The sequence below is a fragment of the Schistocerca americana genome, chromosome 10 (genome assembly GCF_021461395.2).
Source record: "Schistocerca americana isolate TAMUIC-IGC-003095 chromosome 10, iqSchAmer2.1, whole genome shotgun sequence".
Classification (NCBI taxonomy): Eukaryota; Metazoa; Arthropoda; class Insecta; order Orthoptera; family Acrididae; genus Schistocerca; species Schistocerca americana.
In genome coordinates this window covers 153,610,425-153,631,801 of record NC_060128.1, presented here as the reverse complement: position 1 = coordinate 153,631,801, position 21,377 = coordinate 153,610,425, and the positions used below count along the sequence as shown (strand labels likewise).

The window sequence follows — 21,377 nt, the reverse complement described above, 5'->3', positions numbered from 1 at the left end:
CACACACACACACACACACCTAACTCGATTGACCTGGCTCTGTGCGACTTTTTCTTATTTCCACGTATGAAAAGGGCATGGAAGGACACAGATTTGACAACACTTAAGAAGAAAACAGCGGAGTATCTATCAGCCATTTATAAAGATGACTAGAAAAAATGTTCCGAACAGTGGAAGCACCGATGGGACAAATGTATTAGTTGTATAATGGAGAGTATTTTGAAGGGAATGAGGTTGTTTTGTAAACAATTTGAATATATATAGCTTATAAAAAGTAATTACAGTATATTTGGGTACCCTCTCGCACATTCAGTGGTTCTTATGAGTACTGGCTGGAAAATGTGTTGGAAATAGGACAGCTAGGAAATAAGTAATGAATCAAAACATTACTGATGTTAAAGTTTTGTTGCATGAGCAGCGAAACTGTAGTACGTTGTCAGGAGAGTGCCATGACGAAAATTGCCGCAGTGGTAACACAGGTTCCCGTCAGATCACCGAAGTTACGCGCTGTCGGGCTGGGCTACCACTTGGACGTGTGACCATCCAGTCTACCGAGTGGTGTTGGCAAGCGGTGTGCACTCACCCCTTGTGAGGCAAACTGAGGAGCTAGCTGATTGAGAAGTAGCGGCTCCGGTCTCGTAAACTGACTAAACGGCCGGGAGAGCGGTTTGCTGACCACACGGCCCTCCGTATCCGCATCCAGTGATGCCCATGAGCTGAGGATGACACGGCGGCCGGTCAGCACCGTTGGACCTTCATGGCCTATTCGGGAGGAGTTTAGTGTAGCTTAAATTTTGTTTATAGTTCGTAGGAAGTTGCCAAGTACTCTCTTTCTCAAATACAAGATGAATATAGTCAGGGTAATTCGAGCGTAGCCGCGCGGGGTTAGCCGAGCGGTCTGGGGCGCTGCAGTCATGGACTGTGCGGCTGGTCCCGGCAGAGGTTCGAGTCCTCCCTCGGGCATGGGTGTGTGTGTGTTCGTCCTTAGGATAATTTAGATTAAGTAGTGTGTAAGCTTAGGGACTGATGACCTTAGCAGGTAAGTCCCATAAGATTTCACACACATTTGAACAATTCGAGCGTTTTGAGTTACACCGTCTTAAGACATATTTTCCAACTTTAACTCTTGACTCATTGTGTTTAACGTATGATTATACCCCTTAATAAGCAGATTACGTGAGCATTTAAAATTTTTAAAGTCGCTCAAAAATTGTGTGAAATACTCAAAATAAATTTTTTTGACCCTGGAAGACGTTACACAGGCAACCTGCAACTGGAATCACTGAGCGGGTAACCGCTTGAGCCATTTACTAGTACAGATGTGTGGTTCTGGTCATATAATATATGTTTCAGCGGAAAGACTTAACTTCGCCATACCGACGAGAAAAGATATCTGACGCTTTGGTATCGCTGTTCGGACGGGAAGAGACACGCAATCCCTACGGGAGAAGAATCTCTTTCATAGCGTTACAAAAAAATCTTGAATAATTCTGCCGCAACACGACGAAGATACCTCCATGTTTTTCGAAATTATTACGGCGCATTATGTTGCTAGTGATTACTGACGAGAAATTTTGCACGATCGTACTTGTACAAGCTGATAAAATGTGTTTTAACTGATGCTGTCGGTTCCTGCAATATTGTTTGGTGTTGCAGAAAAACGCCACGATTAATTCTCTGCCGGTTGTTGGTGCTGGCAGTCAGCAAACAGTAGCCGCGCACGCCTAATTAGTTGCCGTCAATGGACGGGGCAGCTGTTGCCGACAGCAACACATTTTCAATATCGATGTTGATGCTTAATAGGGTATTGAACGAAATTCGTGTGCTAATTAAAAAAATTAAAATTAGTTTTATCTTACTGTTGGTTAATAACATATTTAAATACATCTGCGTTTAATAATAATACAGAGACTTAGTGGACAGTTACGAGTAAAAGAATTAGCAATTAATAATTTTAATTGGTTTCTATTGTTTGCAACCTTTGGTCACACCTTGCTTGTCTTCATTCTGAGTTATATTAATTTTGTTCATCCTCTCGTGTGATTTCCGTAGTAACATTGTGCTCTAGAGGGGCATTTAAATAATGGTTCAAATGGCTCTGAGCACTATGGGACTTAACTTCTGAGGTCATCAGTCCCCTAGAACTTAGATCTACTTAAACCTAACTAACCTAAGGACATCACACACATCCATGCACGTGGCAGGATTCGAACCTGCGACCGTAGCGGTCGCGCGGCTCCAGACCGCAGCGCCTAGAACCGCTCGGCCACTCCGGCCGGCTTTAAATAATGACTGAGTGACTGTTCGTATCTCCCGAGGACATTCACAATTCCATGAACATGTCGTTAAACATCTTGCGCTCTTGCTCCATCTCTAGTTTTGTATATCTCTTACAGTAAGTATAGCCAGGTATTTCATTACGTATGTTGGTGCTGTGATCTTCAGTCCAAAAACAACCTACATCCATCTGAATATGTTTACGATACTCAAACATTTCTCTCCTCCTACGAATCTTATTCCCCACACTCCCTTCCACTGCCAAACTGACGGTTCTTTGATCCCTGAGGAAGAGTCTTTTCACCATTTCTCCCTTTACTCTAGTTATGACGTATTCGATTTAGTATCTCCTCATAACTTATTTAATCTACTCATTCAATATTCAGGATTCCTCTGCAGCACAAAATTTCAAAAGATTTCGTTTTCTTTCTCGACTGCTTCTCGTCCATTTCACAATCTCATACAAGGATAAACTGCGGACACATACGAGGGGGGTTCACTAGTTAATTTTAAAAACCAACAGCCTCAGTTCCAAAGTTTACATAGATTTACCTAGGTTTCAGTCGGGATAATCCAACCTTCCTCAGAATAAAAGTAACTAGCGTTTGTCCATAGTCGACATCGTCAGACTAAAACTACAATTCCATAAATTATCGTCAGACTGTAAAAACTTATCTGAAACTGCAGCAAGACGCTGGCTCCGATGTCAACCCGTAGATTGGTACAATGCGGGCATACAGGCTCTCTCAATAACGTGGCGAAGACCGGCGCAGTGGACGCGCAGATCATGTTGAAAAATAGGGTTTTGTAGCCGAAAGAGTGGGGATTAATATGGTGTACTGGATTCCTCAATGAAACGAACCTGCTTTCAGGAAAAAAAATAGCATTGCCTATTGAATGCCCCTCGTAGGCCTTCTATAAATGACTGAACGCGTCTGTAGTGAAACAACCCCAATATCGAGAGAATATTCAGGCCTACGCCGTGTTTCCCTTCAGTGATATCGAACGAGGATGAACCTACCCGAAAGTAATTAAGGTAAAGTTGACCGGAAACGAGAAGTGGGTTTGCCTATGACCAGACATTTTTCTCGCGTTGTGCAGTAAGTGAATTACCAGTAGATGTACGACACCAGTAAAACGGGGAAAAGGCAGAGAGAGCTGAAGTTGCGGTAACACGGTGCGTGAGCGCCTTCCATTCACGGCGTAACTCGCACACAGCACGGCCATTACTCACGCCCTAAGCAGACCGTCGCCAAGTCCGCTGGCTCGCAGTTAGAGGGAGGGGAAAAAAATGTCCACTCCTGTAAATTGCCGTGCTGCACGGGGGGCGGGGGGGGGGTGGGGGGTGGGGGGTGAGGAGCACCGCTGGCGCCGTTTCAGAACACTTTGTAACACCTGTCGCCCCCGACCGCTCCTCTTTCAGACTGCATTTATCTTTCCTGCAAAGTGCTGAGCGCTGCTTTGCGGGCAAACGTACTGCCACTGTGTTATTTAGTTGTGCTGCAGTGAGGCTCCGAATTCTACTAGCACAGAATTCCCTGATGTTATCAGCATCTGCAGTTACGTACGTAGATACCTACACATGTCGTTCCACTGTAAAGTTGTTTCGCAACAAGAGTGTTGCATCGTCATGAGACAATAGACGTTCCCGAGTTCAGCCGGCCGAAGTGGCCGAGCGGTTCTAGGCGCTACAGCTGGAACCGCGCGACCGCTGCGGTTCCATGTTCGAATCCTGCCTCGGGCATGGATGTGTGTGATATCCTTAGATTAGTTAGCTTTAAGTAGTTCTAAGTTCTAGGCGACTGATGACCTCAGAAGTTAAGTCCCATAGTGCTCAGAGCCATTTTTTTGTTCCCGAGTTCCTGCAAGAGATAGTTTTGCTGCGGTACGGATAACTGGTGAGTGACAGCAGGGATTGGAATGTTGCAGCGACTGGGAACTTAGTCCATAGCAGAAATACGCCGGACAGTGCAAATCCTGTGGGCGAATGCTTCTAAACTGCACACAGACTGGCCGCAACATTCTGGCGGTATGTGGACCAAACACAATGTCGCGTGCAGCCACAGTGAAACCGTGGCAACTAGTGTTATACAACTAGCATAGGCTACCGTACACTATCGTAAACAAGCAGAGACTACAGTAGGTTTCCTACTACCTTTTGTCGGTTTAGATCGTAACCGCGTTGCCTATACGTTAAGTGTGTTGCATATGTCATTTCGATGGCTTTGTCTGCGTATTCAGTCAGCATCTTACTAGACCTCTAGAAATCGGAAGCAGTGAACCGTCTAGAAACTGAGTGAGGGTATATAAAGGGGCAGGAAACCTACAGAACATATTTGTTCTACATAGCTATCCTCCGGGCTATTACTTAAACAAGAACAGTATTTATAGCAACATTGAGACTGTCAATATTTAATAGTGGTTTCATTCCGAAATTGGTGGACTGTAACATGAAACAGCTGAATATTCAAAAAATTTGTCATATGGCGCTAGAAAACGCAATCCCGAAAATGGCTCAAATGGCTGTGAGCACTGTGGGACTTAACATATGAGGTCATCAGTCCCCTAGAACTTTACTTAAACCGAACTAATCTAAGGACATCACACACATCCATGCCCGAGGCAGGATTCGAACCTGCGACCGTAGCGGTCGCGCGGTTCCAAACTGAAGCGCCTAGAACCGCTCGGCCGCAACGCCCGGCCCACTGCCGAACGTTGTTTACACAGACTTGTTGAAAATTTTGAAAAACAGTGTGATGTGTCAGTTGTGCCGCCTTGCCTTTTAGGGCAACATTCATTGATAGTTACTTGGGAAGCAGTAGTAAAGTTTTTGAAATTATTTCGAATTTTAGGTGACAATGAAACGAATGTCGTTAGAGTTTTAATGTGAGACCTACAAGAGTCAGTACACATAAGTTCCATCGTAATAGAGAAGTCTACTCACATTGAAATTAGCGGGATAAATACGTATGCAATTGCAAAGGAAATCAAAGTTTAGGGAGACGGACTTAAAAGTTTGAGGTTTACCGTGACGTATTTTTTCAGAGACGGCGAAGGAGTTGAAAGAACTGTTGAACGGAATGGACAGTGTCAACAAAAGAAGTTGTCAGATGAATATCAACGAAATTAAAAGGAGATTAATCAAATGTAGTGGTATTGAATCTTGTTATGTTGACAGAGTTAGATTAGGAAAACGGACACTAAATTTTGGCAGCAAAATAAACGACAATGGCTAAAGTAGAGGCTATATAAAGTGCAGATCAGTAATAGCAACGAATGCGTTCCTTAAAAAGAGAAACTTGTTGACATCGAATACAAATTTAAACGTTAGAGACTCTTTTGTGAAGATACTAGGGGCGTTCAGTAAGTAATGCAGCACACTTTTCTTTTTGAAAGCAGGTCGGTTTCAAGCAAAATTCCAATACACCATATTATTTATTACTTCTCATTCTTTCGGCTACAAAACCAGTTTTTCACCATAATCTCTGTTCAGTGTGATGACCTTACGCCGCCTTACTGGCAAAGCCTGTACGCCCGCATGGTACCAATCAACTGGTCTACATCTGCGGCAACGACGTGCTGCATCAATCACCACCCCATCATCTACGCACTGCTTCCCGAGAAGTCCATCAATCATTGGGCGAAACGGATGGAAGTCGGAAGGTGCGAGATATGGGCTGTGGAGGTGGATGAGGAAGAGCAGTCGAATCAAGTTTTACGATCTCCTCTCAGGTGCCCAGACTCGTATAACGCCTTGCGTTGTCATGGAGAAGAAAAAAAATGAAATCGTTTCTTCAAGTTCCTGCGGGTGGCACAACACACATCAGAGGTGGCAGTTGCACCGTGAGAGAGGAAATCTTGCCGAATAACCGCTGTAGAGTCCCAGCTGACGGGCTGACGATGCGGCTCAAATGGCTCTGAGCACTGTGGGACTTAACATCTGAGGCCATCAGTCCCCTAGGTTTACAACTACTTAAACCTAACTAACCTAAGGACAGTACAAACAGCCATGCCTGATGCAGATTTCGAACCCGCGACCGCAGCAGCGAGGGTGCAGCTTTGAATTCTTTTGCACCAACAAATTCCGCAACTTTTCAACCCAAATTATTTGAGAAAAAAAATTGTTCATTCGTTACTGAACGCCTCCCGAATACGAACTGTATTATTATTATTATTATTATTATTATTAGTGGTATTAACATCTGTTATAGCAAATGTTGACAGAAATTATATTCTTATATGGTGTACGAGCAGTATAGGAAAGACGTGCAAGTATCACAGTTTTGCTACATATTTCTAACCAGATGGTTGCCTGTCTAATGACTTCGAAGGGCAGCAAAACATCCATTTTTCATTGTTTCATGTAACCACTGACGGAGTTTAAAAATTTAAAATGTTCTCATAATTTACTCATTAACAGGTATAATCAGATGTTTAAGGTTTAATGCACTGAGGGAAGTATTAAATTCAAAAGCCGTGTGTGTGTGTGTGTGTGTGTGTGTGTGTGTGTGTGTGTGTGTGTGTGTTCTGAGGAAGCATTAACTCAAGCCGCGGAAATTTCGCGGACTCTTTTCATCAAGGATTTGAGAATGAGAACATTTAGCGATTTCCAGCAAATGCTACACACAATTTCACACCTTACAGAAATATTTTCTCGCTGACACCACCCGATAAAACGAGAAGGAACTTTATCGCTTAGTACGTTTTCGCTTTTTAAGCAGTAAAATGTTCATCTTTTGGATTTGCAGCTCCTTGTGTTGACCGTGTTTGCTGTTAAAATTGTAGGATGTGAGGTCCGCCTGTTATGCAAAACACCGTTTTTTCTCAGTACCCAGACATGTTTCAGCACCACTGTTCTATCATCAGTGGGTTTCCGTTTTATTTATTCTGTAATGAGAACATTTTTGTTAAATGATTACAAAATTATGTGGCTGTTTAGTTCAAACAATAGTTCGTTTCTTTTTGTTAATACCTTTACACTTGGTGTGCATGAATTTTGCGGATCACTTGTACATTATTTACTACAGGTAGCTTGTCATCTGCAACCAAACGATGTTGATGAGAAATTTTTGCTGGGTTGGTTCAAATGGCTCTGAGCACTATGGGACTCAACTGCTGAGGTCATTAGTCCCCTAGAACTTAGAACTAGTTAAAGCTAACTAACCTAAGGACATCACAAACATCCATGCCCGAGGCAGGATTCGAACCTGCCACCGTAGCGGTCTTGCGGTTCCAGACTGCAGCGCCTTTAACCGCACGGCAAATTCGGCCGGCCTTTGCTGGGAGTTAACCTGTCATCTAGAATGTAATCTGATTTGTCGCGATGCATGATGCGGAGAATAAAAGGATTGCCACACGAAAGCGTAAGTAAAAACGAATATAGGTGTGAAAACATCGCGACAAACGAAATTACGTTCTAGATGATAGGTTAACTCCCAGCAAAGTTTCTCATCAACATCGTTTGGTTGCAGATGACAAGCTACCTGTAGTAAATAATACACAAGTGATCCGGAAAATTCATGCACACCAAGTGTAAAAGTATTAACAAAATGAAACGAACTATTGTTTGAACTAAACATCGACATAATTTTACGTGTGTCTTTAGATAGGGTCAGCCTTTAGCAAAACACAATTTTGTTTTTTAATCCAAACATATTTCACTGCAGTTGCAGCATGTTCAGTGAACTTTTATTTTTCATCCACATAATTTTGTAATAATTTAACAAAAATGTTCACGTTACAGAATAAATAAAACGGAAACCCACTGCTGATGGCACAGTGGTGCTGAAACATATTTGGGTACTGAGAAAAAACGGTGTTCTGCATAACTGGCGGACGTCACGTCCTACAATTTTATGCAGTAAAACTTCAGATTCAGAGAAAACGCTGTAATTTGTACTTCTTTACTGCTAACTCTTTTTCACAACAAATGTTGTAGACAGCATCCACGTATATCAATGAACGTATCATTATACGATTCATAACTCGGGAGATACGACGTCATAGTCATTTTGGTCAAATTACTCAGATTGTACACTCATCATGTGTTTGATAATGAGATTTAATGTGTACATGAGAGTTCGATTCTTTAACAAAATCGTGGATATGGGGTTACTAGTTCTACCTATGCGTCTCGTAGTCGTTATACAAATGCAGATTGTAGTTCTTTATGTTTCTTCAAATACTACTGTTAACTATGATCTTTTTGTAATATTGGCTGTTACCGATCTGAAGACGTTTAACGATGAAACCAGTCATCATAATAAAATGCATATGCCATAAATGGTTGAAAATAATTATAGTACAAGTGCCACCATGATCAACAACTGTCAATGTGAAATTGTTTTTGACAGCAGTTATACAAAGATAACGAAGGAGAAATTTGGAAAGAGACCTAAAGATGAGGAGAAGTAATAAAATTTTTGAACCTTGCCACTGACACAATAACTGTGTCAGAGAAGGCAAAGTACTTGGTTGAGCAGTTGAATGGACTCGATAGTGTCTTGAAAAGCGGTTCTAAGGTGCATGTCAACGAAAGTAGTACAAGGGTTGGAATGAAGTCGAATTACATCATTTGATGCTGAGGGAACTGGATTACCAAGGGAAATACGAAATTGATATTTGGCTGGAAAGTAAAAGGTAAGAAACGAAATGCAGACTGCCTGTAGGAAGAAAATCATTTTTGAAACAGAGAATTCGTTAATACTGAATACAAATTTATTGTGAAGTCTTTTCTCTGGAGTAATAGTCGAGGTACAGTAAAGACACAATAGCCGGCCGGAGTGGCCGAGCGGTTCTGGGCGCTACAGTCTGGAACCGCGCGACCGTTACGGTCGCAGGTTCGAATCCTGCCTCGGGCATGGATGTGTGTGATGTCCTTAGGTTAGTTAGGTTTAAGTAGCTTTAAGTTCTAGGGGACTGATGACCTCAGAAGTTAAGTCCCATAGTGCTCAGAGCCATTTGAACCAAATACACAATAACTTTTGAAATGCAGTGATACAGAACGATGTGCAACATTAGATGGGTAGATCGAATATTTAATGAGGAGGTACTGAATCGAACTGGCGAGAAACTAAATTTGTGACGCAACTTGACTACTAAGGGGCTTGGCTCATACGACATATTCCGAGGCATCAAGGAATTGTCAGTTTGGTAACACAGAGAAGTGTGTGTGGAAAAAATTGTAGAGGGAGACCGAGAGATGAATACGGTAAATATATTCAAATGAATGAAGGTTGCAGTGGCTGTGCAGTGATGATGAGGTTTTGCTCTAACTGCTATAAATAAACAAATTATTTGTCCGCACATATCATAAAGACAAATAAGAGACGTGATGTACAAGTACAGACAAACAAATGACTACAGTTTCAGAAAAATTAAATAATCTGGTCAAGAAAAAGAACGCCAGAAATTGAATAAGTCAACAATACGTTGGTCCACCTATGCAAGCAGTAACTCGATCAGGCATTAATTGCTGGATGTCCTCTTGAGCGATAGCGAGCCAAATTGCGCCCAGGCCACACGTCAAATCGTCAAGTTCCGATCTACACTCATGCTCATAAATTAAGGATAATGCTGATACATGGTGAAACAACGCTCTGGTGGTAGGATTGCGGGTTTAAATCGCCTCTGGGTATGACCTTGCGGTGCATTTGACCTGCGGTCGTCGCACGGTGGCGCTGGCAGCAGTCCACATACGCGAGAGGTGTGTTGGTGCATGTCAGAGTACAGTGCAGCGAGTAAGTGTGCAGACGTTTTCAGACGTGCTAATGGTAACTGTGGGTTGAAAATGGCTCAGAGAAATATTGATGACGTTATGAGGGGTAGAATACTAGGGCGACTGGAGGCTGGTCAAACACAGCAAGTCGTAGTACGGGCCCTCCGTGTGCCACAAAGTGTGATCTCAAGATTATGCCAACGATTCCAGCAGACAGCAAAAGTATCCAGGCGCTACGGTACGGGACGTCCACATTGTAGAACACCGCAAGAAGACCGATATCTCACCATCGAAGCCTGCAGACGGCCACGGAGTACTGCAGGTAGCTTTGCTCGGGACTTTGCCGCAGCCACTAGAACAGTTGTCTCCAGACACACACTCTACAGACGACTGAACAGACACGGTTTATTCGCCCAGAGACCTGCAAGTGGCATTCCACTGACCCCTGGTCACAGGAGAGCCCGTAAAACCTAGTGTCAAGAACACAGTACATGGTCATTGGAACAGTGGTCCCAGGTTATGTTCACGGACGAGTCCAGGTTTAGTCTGAACAGTGATTCTCGCAGGGTTTTCATCTTGCGTGAACCAGGAACCAGATACCAACCCCTTAATGTCCTTGAAAGGGACCTATACGGAGGTCGTGGTTTGATGGTGTGGGATGGGATTATGATTGGTGCATGCGTTTGACACAGGAACTGTAACAGGTCAGGTGTATCGGGATGTCATTTCGCACCAGTATGTCCGCCTTTTCAGGGGTGCAGTGGGTCCCACCTTCCTCCTGATGGATGATAAAGCACGGCCCCACCGAACTGCCATCGTGGAGGAGTACCTTCAAACAGAAGATATCAGGTGAATGGAGTGGTCTGCTTGTTATCCAGACCTAAACCCCCATCGAGCACGTCTGGGATGCTCTCGGTCGACGTATCGCTGAACGTCTTCAAACCCCTAGGACACTTCAGGAGCTCCGACAGTCACTGGCGCAAGAATGGGAAGCTATACCCCAGCAGCTGCTCGACCACCTGATCCAGAGTATGTCAACCTGTTGTGCGGCCTTTGTACGTGTGCATGGCGATAATATCCCATGTTGATGTCGGGGTACATGCGCAGGAAACAGTGGCGTTTTGTAGCACATGTGTTTCGGGAATGTTTTCTCAACTTATCATCAGTACTGTGGACTTACAGATCTGTGTCATGTGTGTTGCCTATGTGCCTATGCTATTAGCGCAAGTTTTGTGTAGTGCCACGTTGTGTGGCACCACATTCTACAATTATCCTTAATTTATAAGCGTGAGTGTAGTTGCAGAGCCCTGCCCATAATGCTCCAAACATTCTCAAGTGGGAAGATACGGCAACCGATGGCCAGGGTAGGGTCTGGCAAACACGAAAACAATAGAAACTCTCGCCATGCACGGCCGAAACTATCTTGCTGAAACATTAGAGCCCAGGACTGCTTGCCATGATTGGCAACTGCATTGCTATCATCCGTTTTGCTGCACACGTAGATCACATTTACCGACTTTCGTCTCATTTGGATAATTCCTTGGTGGTTTTAGTCATTTTTTTGTTTTAGAGAGTATCTGAAAAATGCAGTTAATGGGATCTTACGTAATTAATATTGCAGTGTCACGAAACAGTGCTAACATTAATATTCTTCTCATAATAATTTAGGATCGTTACCGAAACACAATCATCGCAATGAATGTGATAACGTACAAGGAAGTTCCATATCGGCGCGCACACGCTGCTGCAGACTGAAATACATCATTCTGGACTGTGTCTTTATTTCAAACCAAAACCTCATGTCATGGAATCAATATTGGAAGTAACGATTTTATACATAAAGATTAAAGCCATTCATTTTGATCTATACGGGGGTCCATTATTCAGAAACAAACATTTTTCAATAACTAGCTAGGAGCCATAAAAGGCGTAGCTACTAATAAAGTCTACAGTGGTGACCAATTTCCTCCAGGGAAAGACTAGTTTCTTAGCAGACCCTAGTGATGAATGCATCATTAATAATATCAAATAATGCGCCTGTTACGTAATGTCGGTCAGTTGCACGTATTCAATGCAGTGATTTGGTCAGTGTAAACAAATGGTGTACACCGATTATCTGTTTGCTGCCGCGTAGCTACAATACCCTAAAAGTTATTATACACGCACTTCAGTCTGTTGTATACGTACATGTTTTGTAAGAAGTTTGTTAAAACCTCTCAAATGAATGCATTTTTAAATTTTTTTGACTTATTCCAAATGCATGAGGACCATTTCATTTAGGATCTGACGATGAAAAATAAACATATCTTTAAATTAAAATTTTTGTATTTGCTATTTACATCCTTGGTGATGTTGACTTATCGGTTTTTAATGGTGCTCTAAGCCACAGCTCTGTGCCGAAAGTTTCATCCACTACTGCAGAAAACCATCTAAGAGACTGTAAAAGCACGGTTAATTTTGAGATGTAAACTTGTTTAGCAAACGCAAACTGCTGAACTGTTTATTAGCAACAATGTTTAACGACTAAATTTTTAATAGCATTCGACAACCCCCTTTCGTAACGACCTCATTTCGGAGAGGAAGACAGCCCTGAAGCTCCTTCAGGCACGTAAATCTGCTGTCGAAGACACTCATTGACGATTAGGCACCATAGAGATTCCAAATTTTCGGGATGTTTGCCACATTAGAAAGAGACCCAGACAGTTTCAGCGGGATGAACATTAGTGACTCTACTGGCCAATCTACGTGTGACACAGTCTTCTTCAAATGAGCAACGCACGCGTGCAGCTCTGTGAACACACTTCGTCTCATTATAGGATATGGATCCCGCATTTTTGCAAACACAATTTTTTCTTTTTACCGAAACATGTTTCAGCACCACTGTGCCATCAACTGTGGATTTTTGTTTACTGAAAACTGTAGAAAGTATTTCAGGTTATAGCTGATTTAACAAAGTGAGGCCTAAAAAAAGTTTTTGTTCGTTTTGCTTCTTAGCGTGATTTTACATCCTATGGTTTTGCAGGACCAAACTATATGGTGTTCTGCACCTGATAGCTTGTCATATGAAAACCAAAGGATGTAAATGTAAATTTCATTGGCCAGTTGACACCTCTCTTGATTTTTAAAAAACGTGATTTTGACGTGTCATAATGTTTTGCATATATAATTGTGACTACTCACGTTTTGTTGTGGCTGATGCTGCTCCTTTTAGGTTGCAAGTACACTGCACGCGCATATTAAAGTACTTTATAAACACCTTTTTACTTCGTAAAACGCGGTGAGCAGTGTGTTGTTTGTTTCCTAAGCCCGTCGGCGTTCATTTGTACGTGAAAGTTTTCTTCTATTGTCAATTTATCCTATAGGCTGTGGCTGGACTTCAGTAATATTAAATCTGAAACTTCCTGGCAGATTAAAACTGTGTGCCCGACCGAGACTCAAACTCGGGACCTTTGCCTTTCGCGGGCAAGTGCTCTACCAACTGAGCTACCCAAGCACGACTCACGCCCCGTCGTCACAGCTTTACTTCTGCCAGTAACTCGTCTCCTACCTTCCAAACTTTACAGAAGCTCTCCTGCGAACCTTGCAGAACTAGCACTCCTGACAGAAAGGATATTGCGGAGACATGGCTTAGCCACAGCCTGGGGGATGTTTCCAGAATGAGATTTTCACTCTGCAGCGGAGTGTGCGCTGATGTGAGTCGTGCTTCGGTAGCTCAGATGGTAGAGCACTTGCCCGCGAAAGGCAAAGGTCCCGAGTTCGAGTCTCAGTCGGGCACACAGTTTTAATCTGACAGGAAGTTTCATATCAGCGCACACTCCACTGCAGAGTAAAAATCTCATTCTGGAATATTAAATCTGTTGCTATTGTAGTTCTGTCGTGATTACGGACTAAGAGGTGGCACATTATTTAACACATTAAAGAACCTTTACAAAAAAAGCAACAGAAACAGCTAAAGGAGTTAACACACACACCTTCAGTTAACATATATCACAGCTGTGGATATAAAAGGATACGTATATTTGTACAGTATGCTTCTTAAAGATTAAAAACAGTTTTCCTTTATAAAATTTTACTTACGAGATTTCTGCCTCTTTTTCACATATCCTGCAAACCACTGCTTTTTACTTCTTTGTTAGCCGGAATTGAAATGGAAAGAAACTTCATTAGACTTATGAACTTGGCAGTTTTTTGCCTTTTTGCGCTTTCTGTTTCGCCTCGTTGGCGTTCTTTGCACTTCACCTCATTCTGGAAATAGAACTCCAGTTACGTGTGTTCGCACCCAGCACAGTATTACAGTGTTTAGGTATGTTCGTTTGTTTTTCGTGTAGGTTGTGACCGTCGCCAACTTGTGACATATATTTTAATAACATATATGTCATATCTCTCTCTCTCTCTCTCTCTCTCTCTCTCTCTCTCTCTCTCCCTCTCCAGAGTGTGTGTGTGTGTGTGTGTGTGTGTGTGTGTGTGTGTGTGTGTGTGTGTGTGTGTCCAGGAGATCGCCTTTTCCTGTTGTTTCTGGAAGATACCCTTGAATCGAATTGTTGGTTTCAGGTATATATGTATGCCTTGTTTTTTGAAAAAATAGTGGGTATTCTACTTTAGTATTTGAATTTGTATGTTTCTGTTTCTTTCTCACTTTGTGCTATTTCTTTTCTTATGTTTTGTGTGTGTGCTTGTAGAGATTCTGTCCTCATGTTGGTGATAGCTGAGTATTTGCTCTTTACCTGTCTCTTGGTTTTATTGGTCAGCTTTATTACGATGTTTTCTTTTTCTGTTGTTTGTTACTATTTGTACTATGGTATTCAATCTTTTGGTAGACAGCTGCAGCAAAGCGGTATTAGAGAAATTGGTCTTTAATTCTACGGGCCCGTTCTTTTAGCCTTCTTACACACAGGCGGTTTTTCAAGTCGTTTGGGACTTTGCGCTTGGCGAGAGATTCGGATAAGTGCAGTCAAAGTAAGTGGCCAAACCGAAATGTGACTTATTTGCTTTCAACGCCTTCAGTTGTTTCTCAATACCACGGATGCTTATTGTTATGTACTCCATATCGAAGTCTGTGCAAAGGTCAAACGACGGTATGTTTGTACGATCCTACTTCGTGAACCGTTTCTTAAACGCGGAATTTAAAACTTCGGCTTTCGTTTTGTTATCTTCTATTACCACACCAGATTGGTCAACGACTGACGTAATGGAGCCGTTAGACACGCTTAGCATTTTTACATGGAACCAGAAATTTCGCTGGTTCTTTGCGAGATCTTGTGCTGTTGCATGACGGTCATAGTTGTATGCTTCGCGAATAGATCTTTTTACAGACGCATGGTTCTCAACTAACCGTTGCCTATCGCCATTTGCGCGTTCTGTTCCGAACCGAGACGGCAGCAATCTTCGTCTCCTCAGTATTTCGTTGTTAAATGATGGTGTCTTTTCCACCCATAATACACTTACTAGGCACGTAATTCTCGAGACCACGATTTACAGTTTGTTTTAACTTATCCCATAATTCCCCTACGGCCATCATACTGAAAATCAGCGATTAAAATTCATCGTCTAGGCTAGATTCTAACCACTGCTTATCTGCTCTTTCTGGCAAAAACGCTCTCCTAGCCTTCTTTGCTGCCTATTGACTTCCGTAACTGTAGTCGCTACGATGACTTCATGATCACTAGTTCCTGTCGCTGTACTGACGTCATCGACAAAGTCTGTTCGTAGCTACAGAGTCTAAGATATTTCCATTGCGTGTGAGCAGCCGAACTAGCTACTCAAGACAGTTTTCGGAGAACGTGTTGAGGAGTACTACGCAAGACCGTCTGTCTGTACTCTGCGCAATATGCGGGGTGTCCAAAAAGTCTCTCCATAGTGCCTCTACTCAGTGAAATATAAGTTATTAATAAATTGAATATTCATTTTTACTTACAAATTTTCGCATTAAATGTTGAAAGTGTCCCTCCTGTTGTTGAATACACAATTCAATTCGTCTAATCATGTTTCCAAACACAATCTGTAACATTTCTTCTGTAACAGAAGCAGTGAAAGTGGATATTGCAGTTTTCAGTTCATCGATGGATTTTGGACGGTTGTTATAGACAGTTGCTTTCGCTGCACCCCAGAAAAAAAAGTGAGGTGGTGTTACGTCACGTGATCGTGGAGACAAAAGTCCCTATGAAATTATGCGATCACCAAAAACATCAGCAAGCAGTGACACTGAAACGCGAGCTGTATGCGCGGTTGCACCATCTTGTTGAAAATAACCGTGCCGAGAATGTTGCCACCGTGCCGCGAATGTTGCCACCGTGCCGCGAATGTTGCCACCGTGCCGCGAATGTTGCCACCGTGCCGCGAATGTTGCCACCGTGCCGCGAATGTTGCCACCGTGCCGCGAATGTTGCCACCGTGCCGAGAATGTTGCCACCGTGCCGAGAATGTTGCCACCGTGCCGAGAATGTTGCCACCGTGCCGAGAATGTTGCCACCGTGCCGAGAATGTTGCCACCGTGCCGAGAATGTTGCCACCGTGCCGAGAATGTTGCCACCGTGCCGAGAATGTTGCCACCGTGCCGAGAATGTTGCCACCGTGCCGAGAATGTTGCCACCGTGCCGCGAATGTTGCCACCGTGCCGCGAATGTTGCCACCGTGCCGCGAATGTTGCCACCGTGCCGCGAATGTTGCCACCGTGCCGCGAATGTTGCCACCGTGCCGCGAATGTTGCCACCGTGCCGCGAATGTTGCCACCGTGCCGCGAATGTTGCCACCGTGCCGCGAATGTTGCCACCGTGCCGAGAATGTTGCCACCGTGCCGAGAATGTTGCCACCGTGCCGAGAATGTTGCCACCGTGCCGAGAATGTTGCCACCGTGCCGAGACTTGCCATCTCGGTATGGTTGTAATCTAGTGTGGTGTGATCGTGTGCAGGGCGACAGCGGGGGCCCCCTGGTGTGTGACGGCGTGCTGGCCGGGGTGGTGAGCTGGGGCGTCGAGTGTGGCGTGGCCGGCTACCCCGGAGTCTACACCGACGTCGCCACCTTCGCCGCCTTCCTCGCCGACGCCACTGGAAGCGATGGCCCGGAAGTCGCCGCCGCTGCTGACGTGTCCCAGGCACCCAGCGTAGCGACGCTCGCGACCTCCAGTGTGATCGCCACTTTCATTGGCAGGCTATGAACCCACACCGTCATCCTGATGGTCGTCTCATCAGGGTTCTGAGGCAGTGCCACCTATTCTGAATTACATCCGTTTGCGGTCTTATGGATACCAAAATAATATAGTGCACCTATTATGTCAGCCATAACCATCAGATTAAAGAACTGTAATAACTGTAAGATTGTCCTTTACAGGAACTTTAATTACCACTAATATCTTAAACAGTTATGAGGGTCCACCTTTTCAAACTTTACTGTATTGTGGAAGACAAAATTTTATTTTAGTACAAATCATTTTTTATTCATGCTGAACAAGTATGTAAGAATTTAAATTACCTACTTTTCTTTCTTTGATGCTTATAATTTCTGCTGTACACTTTCATCCACATTGCCTTCTCCTTTTTTTTCTGTCCATGTTGTTCTTATAACTAATTTCTTCTATCTCGACAGGCCTCTAACTTTAGTACTTTAACCAGAGGGACAATTTCTTTGTTATTCGCGATTCTTTCACAATACAATTTTTTGTCTCCAAATATTTTCTTATCTCTGTAATATATGCCATTGTCGATCACTTTTTTCCAAAAATCCAGTAATATTTCCTCATTTATGTGCCCTTATTGTCCGCAGCCGCTATATATGTCCTGAGGGAATTTTTATTTCTTTGTTACAAATACAAAAAAATGAGGCTTTTTTCCTCAAGGGACGCATTCCACTTTATTTAAATAAAGCATATACAGTGTTCTGTAATTAAACATGTTTACAATTTGATTTAATTTTTAGGTCGAAAACAGATCGTTAACAAATTATTTGTTTTTAGTTACGGTAATTTCTGCTTCGTTTTTCGCCTACATCAGCCAATGCAGTCTGCTAGCATGTCTGTGTTCTTTCTTACTTAGCCACTGATAAAAGAGGTCTGATTTTACGCTGTTTGGCAGAACTGCAAAATGCAACGGCAAAATGCATAGTTCTGCAAACCAGCGTAAAATTAGACCGCAACTATCTGTGCCTAATGAACAAAGAAACCAAAGACGTGCTAGCAGACTGCATTTCCAGACTTGGGCGAAAAAATCAAACAGAAATTATCGTAACTAAAAACTATTTGAAAGGGACGCAGGTGATTTCTTGCCCTTTCTTTACTGATCCGTGCCGCCTATTGGAGTCGTCGCAGGAAATTCTGTAAACACCTTTATTAGAAAAGATAGGGAAGTCTATTTCTTGTTATCTCAACTTCATTAAGTTACTCGTAGTGCTACTTGTATTTTCGTACTCCTTAACAATTCGTTTATTTTGTGTCATGTGTTGCCTTTATCTGCTGTTGGTACATGTATTGGTTTCGCTTTGGTTTTGTCATTTCTTTTCGATGTTATGTCTTTATGTATGCTTTTGGGTCGGACAAAGAGGAGGACATGTTAGAATAAGATTTATAGAAAGCAACCAGTCAAGTTTTTATCTACACTTAAAAGTAAAAATCATAAAACGAACACAATCAAAAACGCTTTGAAAATTCTATATAGGATGCCAAAACGGTAAACCATGAACATTTCGGAAGAACTAGAAATTTATACATTCGAATGACATCCTGAACAAACAGACGGTCCTCAAACGTAAAAATTTTCTGGAAACTTCATTGATATAATAGAAAAAGGAAAGGGGTGGAGACGACACTATAAACAATATATAATAGACAACATTAAGATCGCACGTCTACATAATGCACAATATCTCTGCCAAAAAATATCTCTGACTATCCCCTGCCCGCATCTCGTGGTCGTGCGGTAGCGTTCTCGCTTCCCACGCCCGGGTTCCCGGGTTCGATTCCCGGCGGGGTCAGGGATTTTCTCTGCCTCGTGATGGCTGGGTGTTGTGTGCTGTCCTTAGGTTAGTTATGTTTAAGTAGTTCTACGTTCTAGGGGACTTATGACCACAGCAGTTGAGTCCCATAGTGCTCAGAGCCATTTTTTTTGACTATCCCCTAAGATATAATTTAATTGTAAACATAAAGCATCGTTAAAACGATTGAGCTGTCAAAAAATACACGTAATTTCTATAGAAAGTAAATATGTGACCTATGTCAACAACATAATGCATGAAAGAAATTACGTTTCAAGATAATTTATAGATTTCATTCCATCTGTAACTATAACATGAAATCTCATAGTGCTGTAACACAGACGTAGAATAAAATTATATATAAATGTCATTTCAACAAGATCACTTGATGACGGCTCATAAACCGAAACAAACTTGTCATGAACTTACGGAATCAAGACGAAATGAACAATTTGTGGCTAATTTTGTAAAAAGTGTAAAGATGATGTCCTATGATGACCCTATGCAAGCTGTGTGCCCAACAGACAAGAAGTTATATCCTACAGTTTTACACTTTGCGGTACATAATATCCTTGCTTCTGTACTGTGTTTCGTTTACATAATCTCAGTTATTTACGTAAAACGAGATATATTGTCTCAGATGGTCTATTAACAGTTTTCTTTAGCGAAAAGTTTGAATTCCTGTGTGGCCAAGGTTTGAAATGTGGGATTCCGTTTACATTTGGCGGGCAAAACGTATTACTTTCTGTGGCAATTCTAAATGTATCCTATTTGTAGTGTATCTTCAATAATAAAAGAAACTGGAGTAATTCACAACTGTTTATTACAATAATTTTAATAGGTGCTGAACGTTTCATAAAGATTCATCCGATTTGCCAAGTCCACGTGTTATACACAAAGGCAGATAGGGGTTGGGCTGGACCACACTCACGTCCAGGACTACAAGTCGTCGTACTTTGTGGTTCGCCTGTAAAGGAGACCGCATATAGGATGCTTGTGTGACGAGTACTGCTCGACTTTTCTGGATCCGTACCAGTTTGCATTAAAGGAAGGCATCGAAGTAGATCAGAAACGGACTGATAGCCTGCTTGCTGGTAGATTCGACCAACACGCGAGTGTTATGGAGATGAGTCACGAAATCAAATGTGAATCCCTGGCGGGAAGCCGAAGTTCTTTTCGTGGAATACTATTGAGAAAATAACAGAACCGTCATTTGAAGCTGACTGCAAAACAATTCTACAGGAACCAACATACTCTACTGGCCACTAAAATTGCTACACCAAGAAAATATTTAGATGATAAACAGGTATTAAATGGAAAAATATATTATACTAGAACTGACATGTGATTACATTTTCACGCAGTTTGGGTGCATAGATCCTGACAAATCAGTACCAAGAACAACCACCTCTGGCCGTAATAACGGCCTTGATACGCCTGGGCATTGAGTCAAACGGAGCTTGGATGGCGTCTACAGGAACAGCTGCCCATGCAACTTCAACACGATACAACAGTTCATCAAGAGTAGTGACTGGCCGGCCGCGGTGGTCTAGTGGTTCTACGCGCTCAGTCCGGAACCGCGGGACTGCTACGGTCGCAGGTTCGAATCCTGCCTCGGGCATGGATGTGTGTGATGTCCTTAGGTTAGTTACGTTTAAGTAGTTCCAAGTTCTAGGGGACTGATGACCACAGAAGTTAAGTCCCATAGTGCTCAGAGCCATTAAAGAGTAGTGACTGGGGTATTGTGACGAGCCAGTCGCTCGGCCACCATTGACCAGACGTTTTCAATTGGTGAGAGATCTGGAAAATGTGCTGGCCAGGGCAGCAGTCGAACTTTTTCTCTATCCAGAAAGGCCGGTACAGGACCTGCAACATGCTGTCGTGCATTATGCTGCGGAAATGTAGGGTTTCACAGGGATCGAATGAAGGGTAGAGCTACGGGTCGTAACACATCTGAAATGTAACGTCCACTGTTCAAAGTGCCGTCAGTGCGAACAAGAGGTGACCGAGACGTGTAACCAATGGCACCCCATACCATAGAGCCGGGTGATACGCCAGTTTGGCGATGACGAATACACGCTTTCAATGTGCGTTCATCATTACATCTCCAAACACGGATGCGACCATCATGATGCTGTAAACAGAACCTAGATTCATCCGAAAAAATGACGTTTTGCCATTCGTGCACCCGGGTTCGTCGTTAATTTCACCATCGCAGTCGTTCCTGTCTGTCATGCAGCGTCAAGGGTAACCGCAGCCACGGTCTCCGAGCTGATAGTCCATGCTGCTGCAAACGTCGTCGAATGTTCCTGCAGATGGTTGTTGTCTTGCAAACGTCCCCATCTGTTGACTCAGGGATCGAGACGTGGCTGCACGATCCGTTACAGCCGTGCGGATATGATACCGGTCATCTCGACTGCT

At 43.0% G+C, this 21,377-nt stretch overlaps 1 protein-coding gene across 1 annotated transcript in view; it reads left to right on the top strand.

Annotated features, from left to right (window-relative positions):
- LOC124552319 (anionic trypsin-1-like) overlaps positions 1-17,148 on the top strand; it is a 68,885-nt gene extending 51,737 nt beyond the window's left edge. The window contains exon 5 of the mRNA XM_047126592.1: positions 16,903-17,148. Within this exon, the coding sequence (XP_046982548.1) occupies positions 16,903-17,148 (246 nt within the window). The remainder of the gene's footprint in view (positions 1-16,902) is intronic.
- Positions 17,149-21,377: the final 4,229 nt, after the last annotated feature.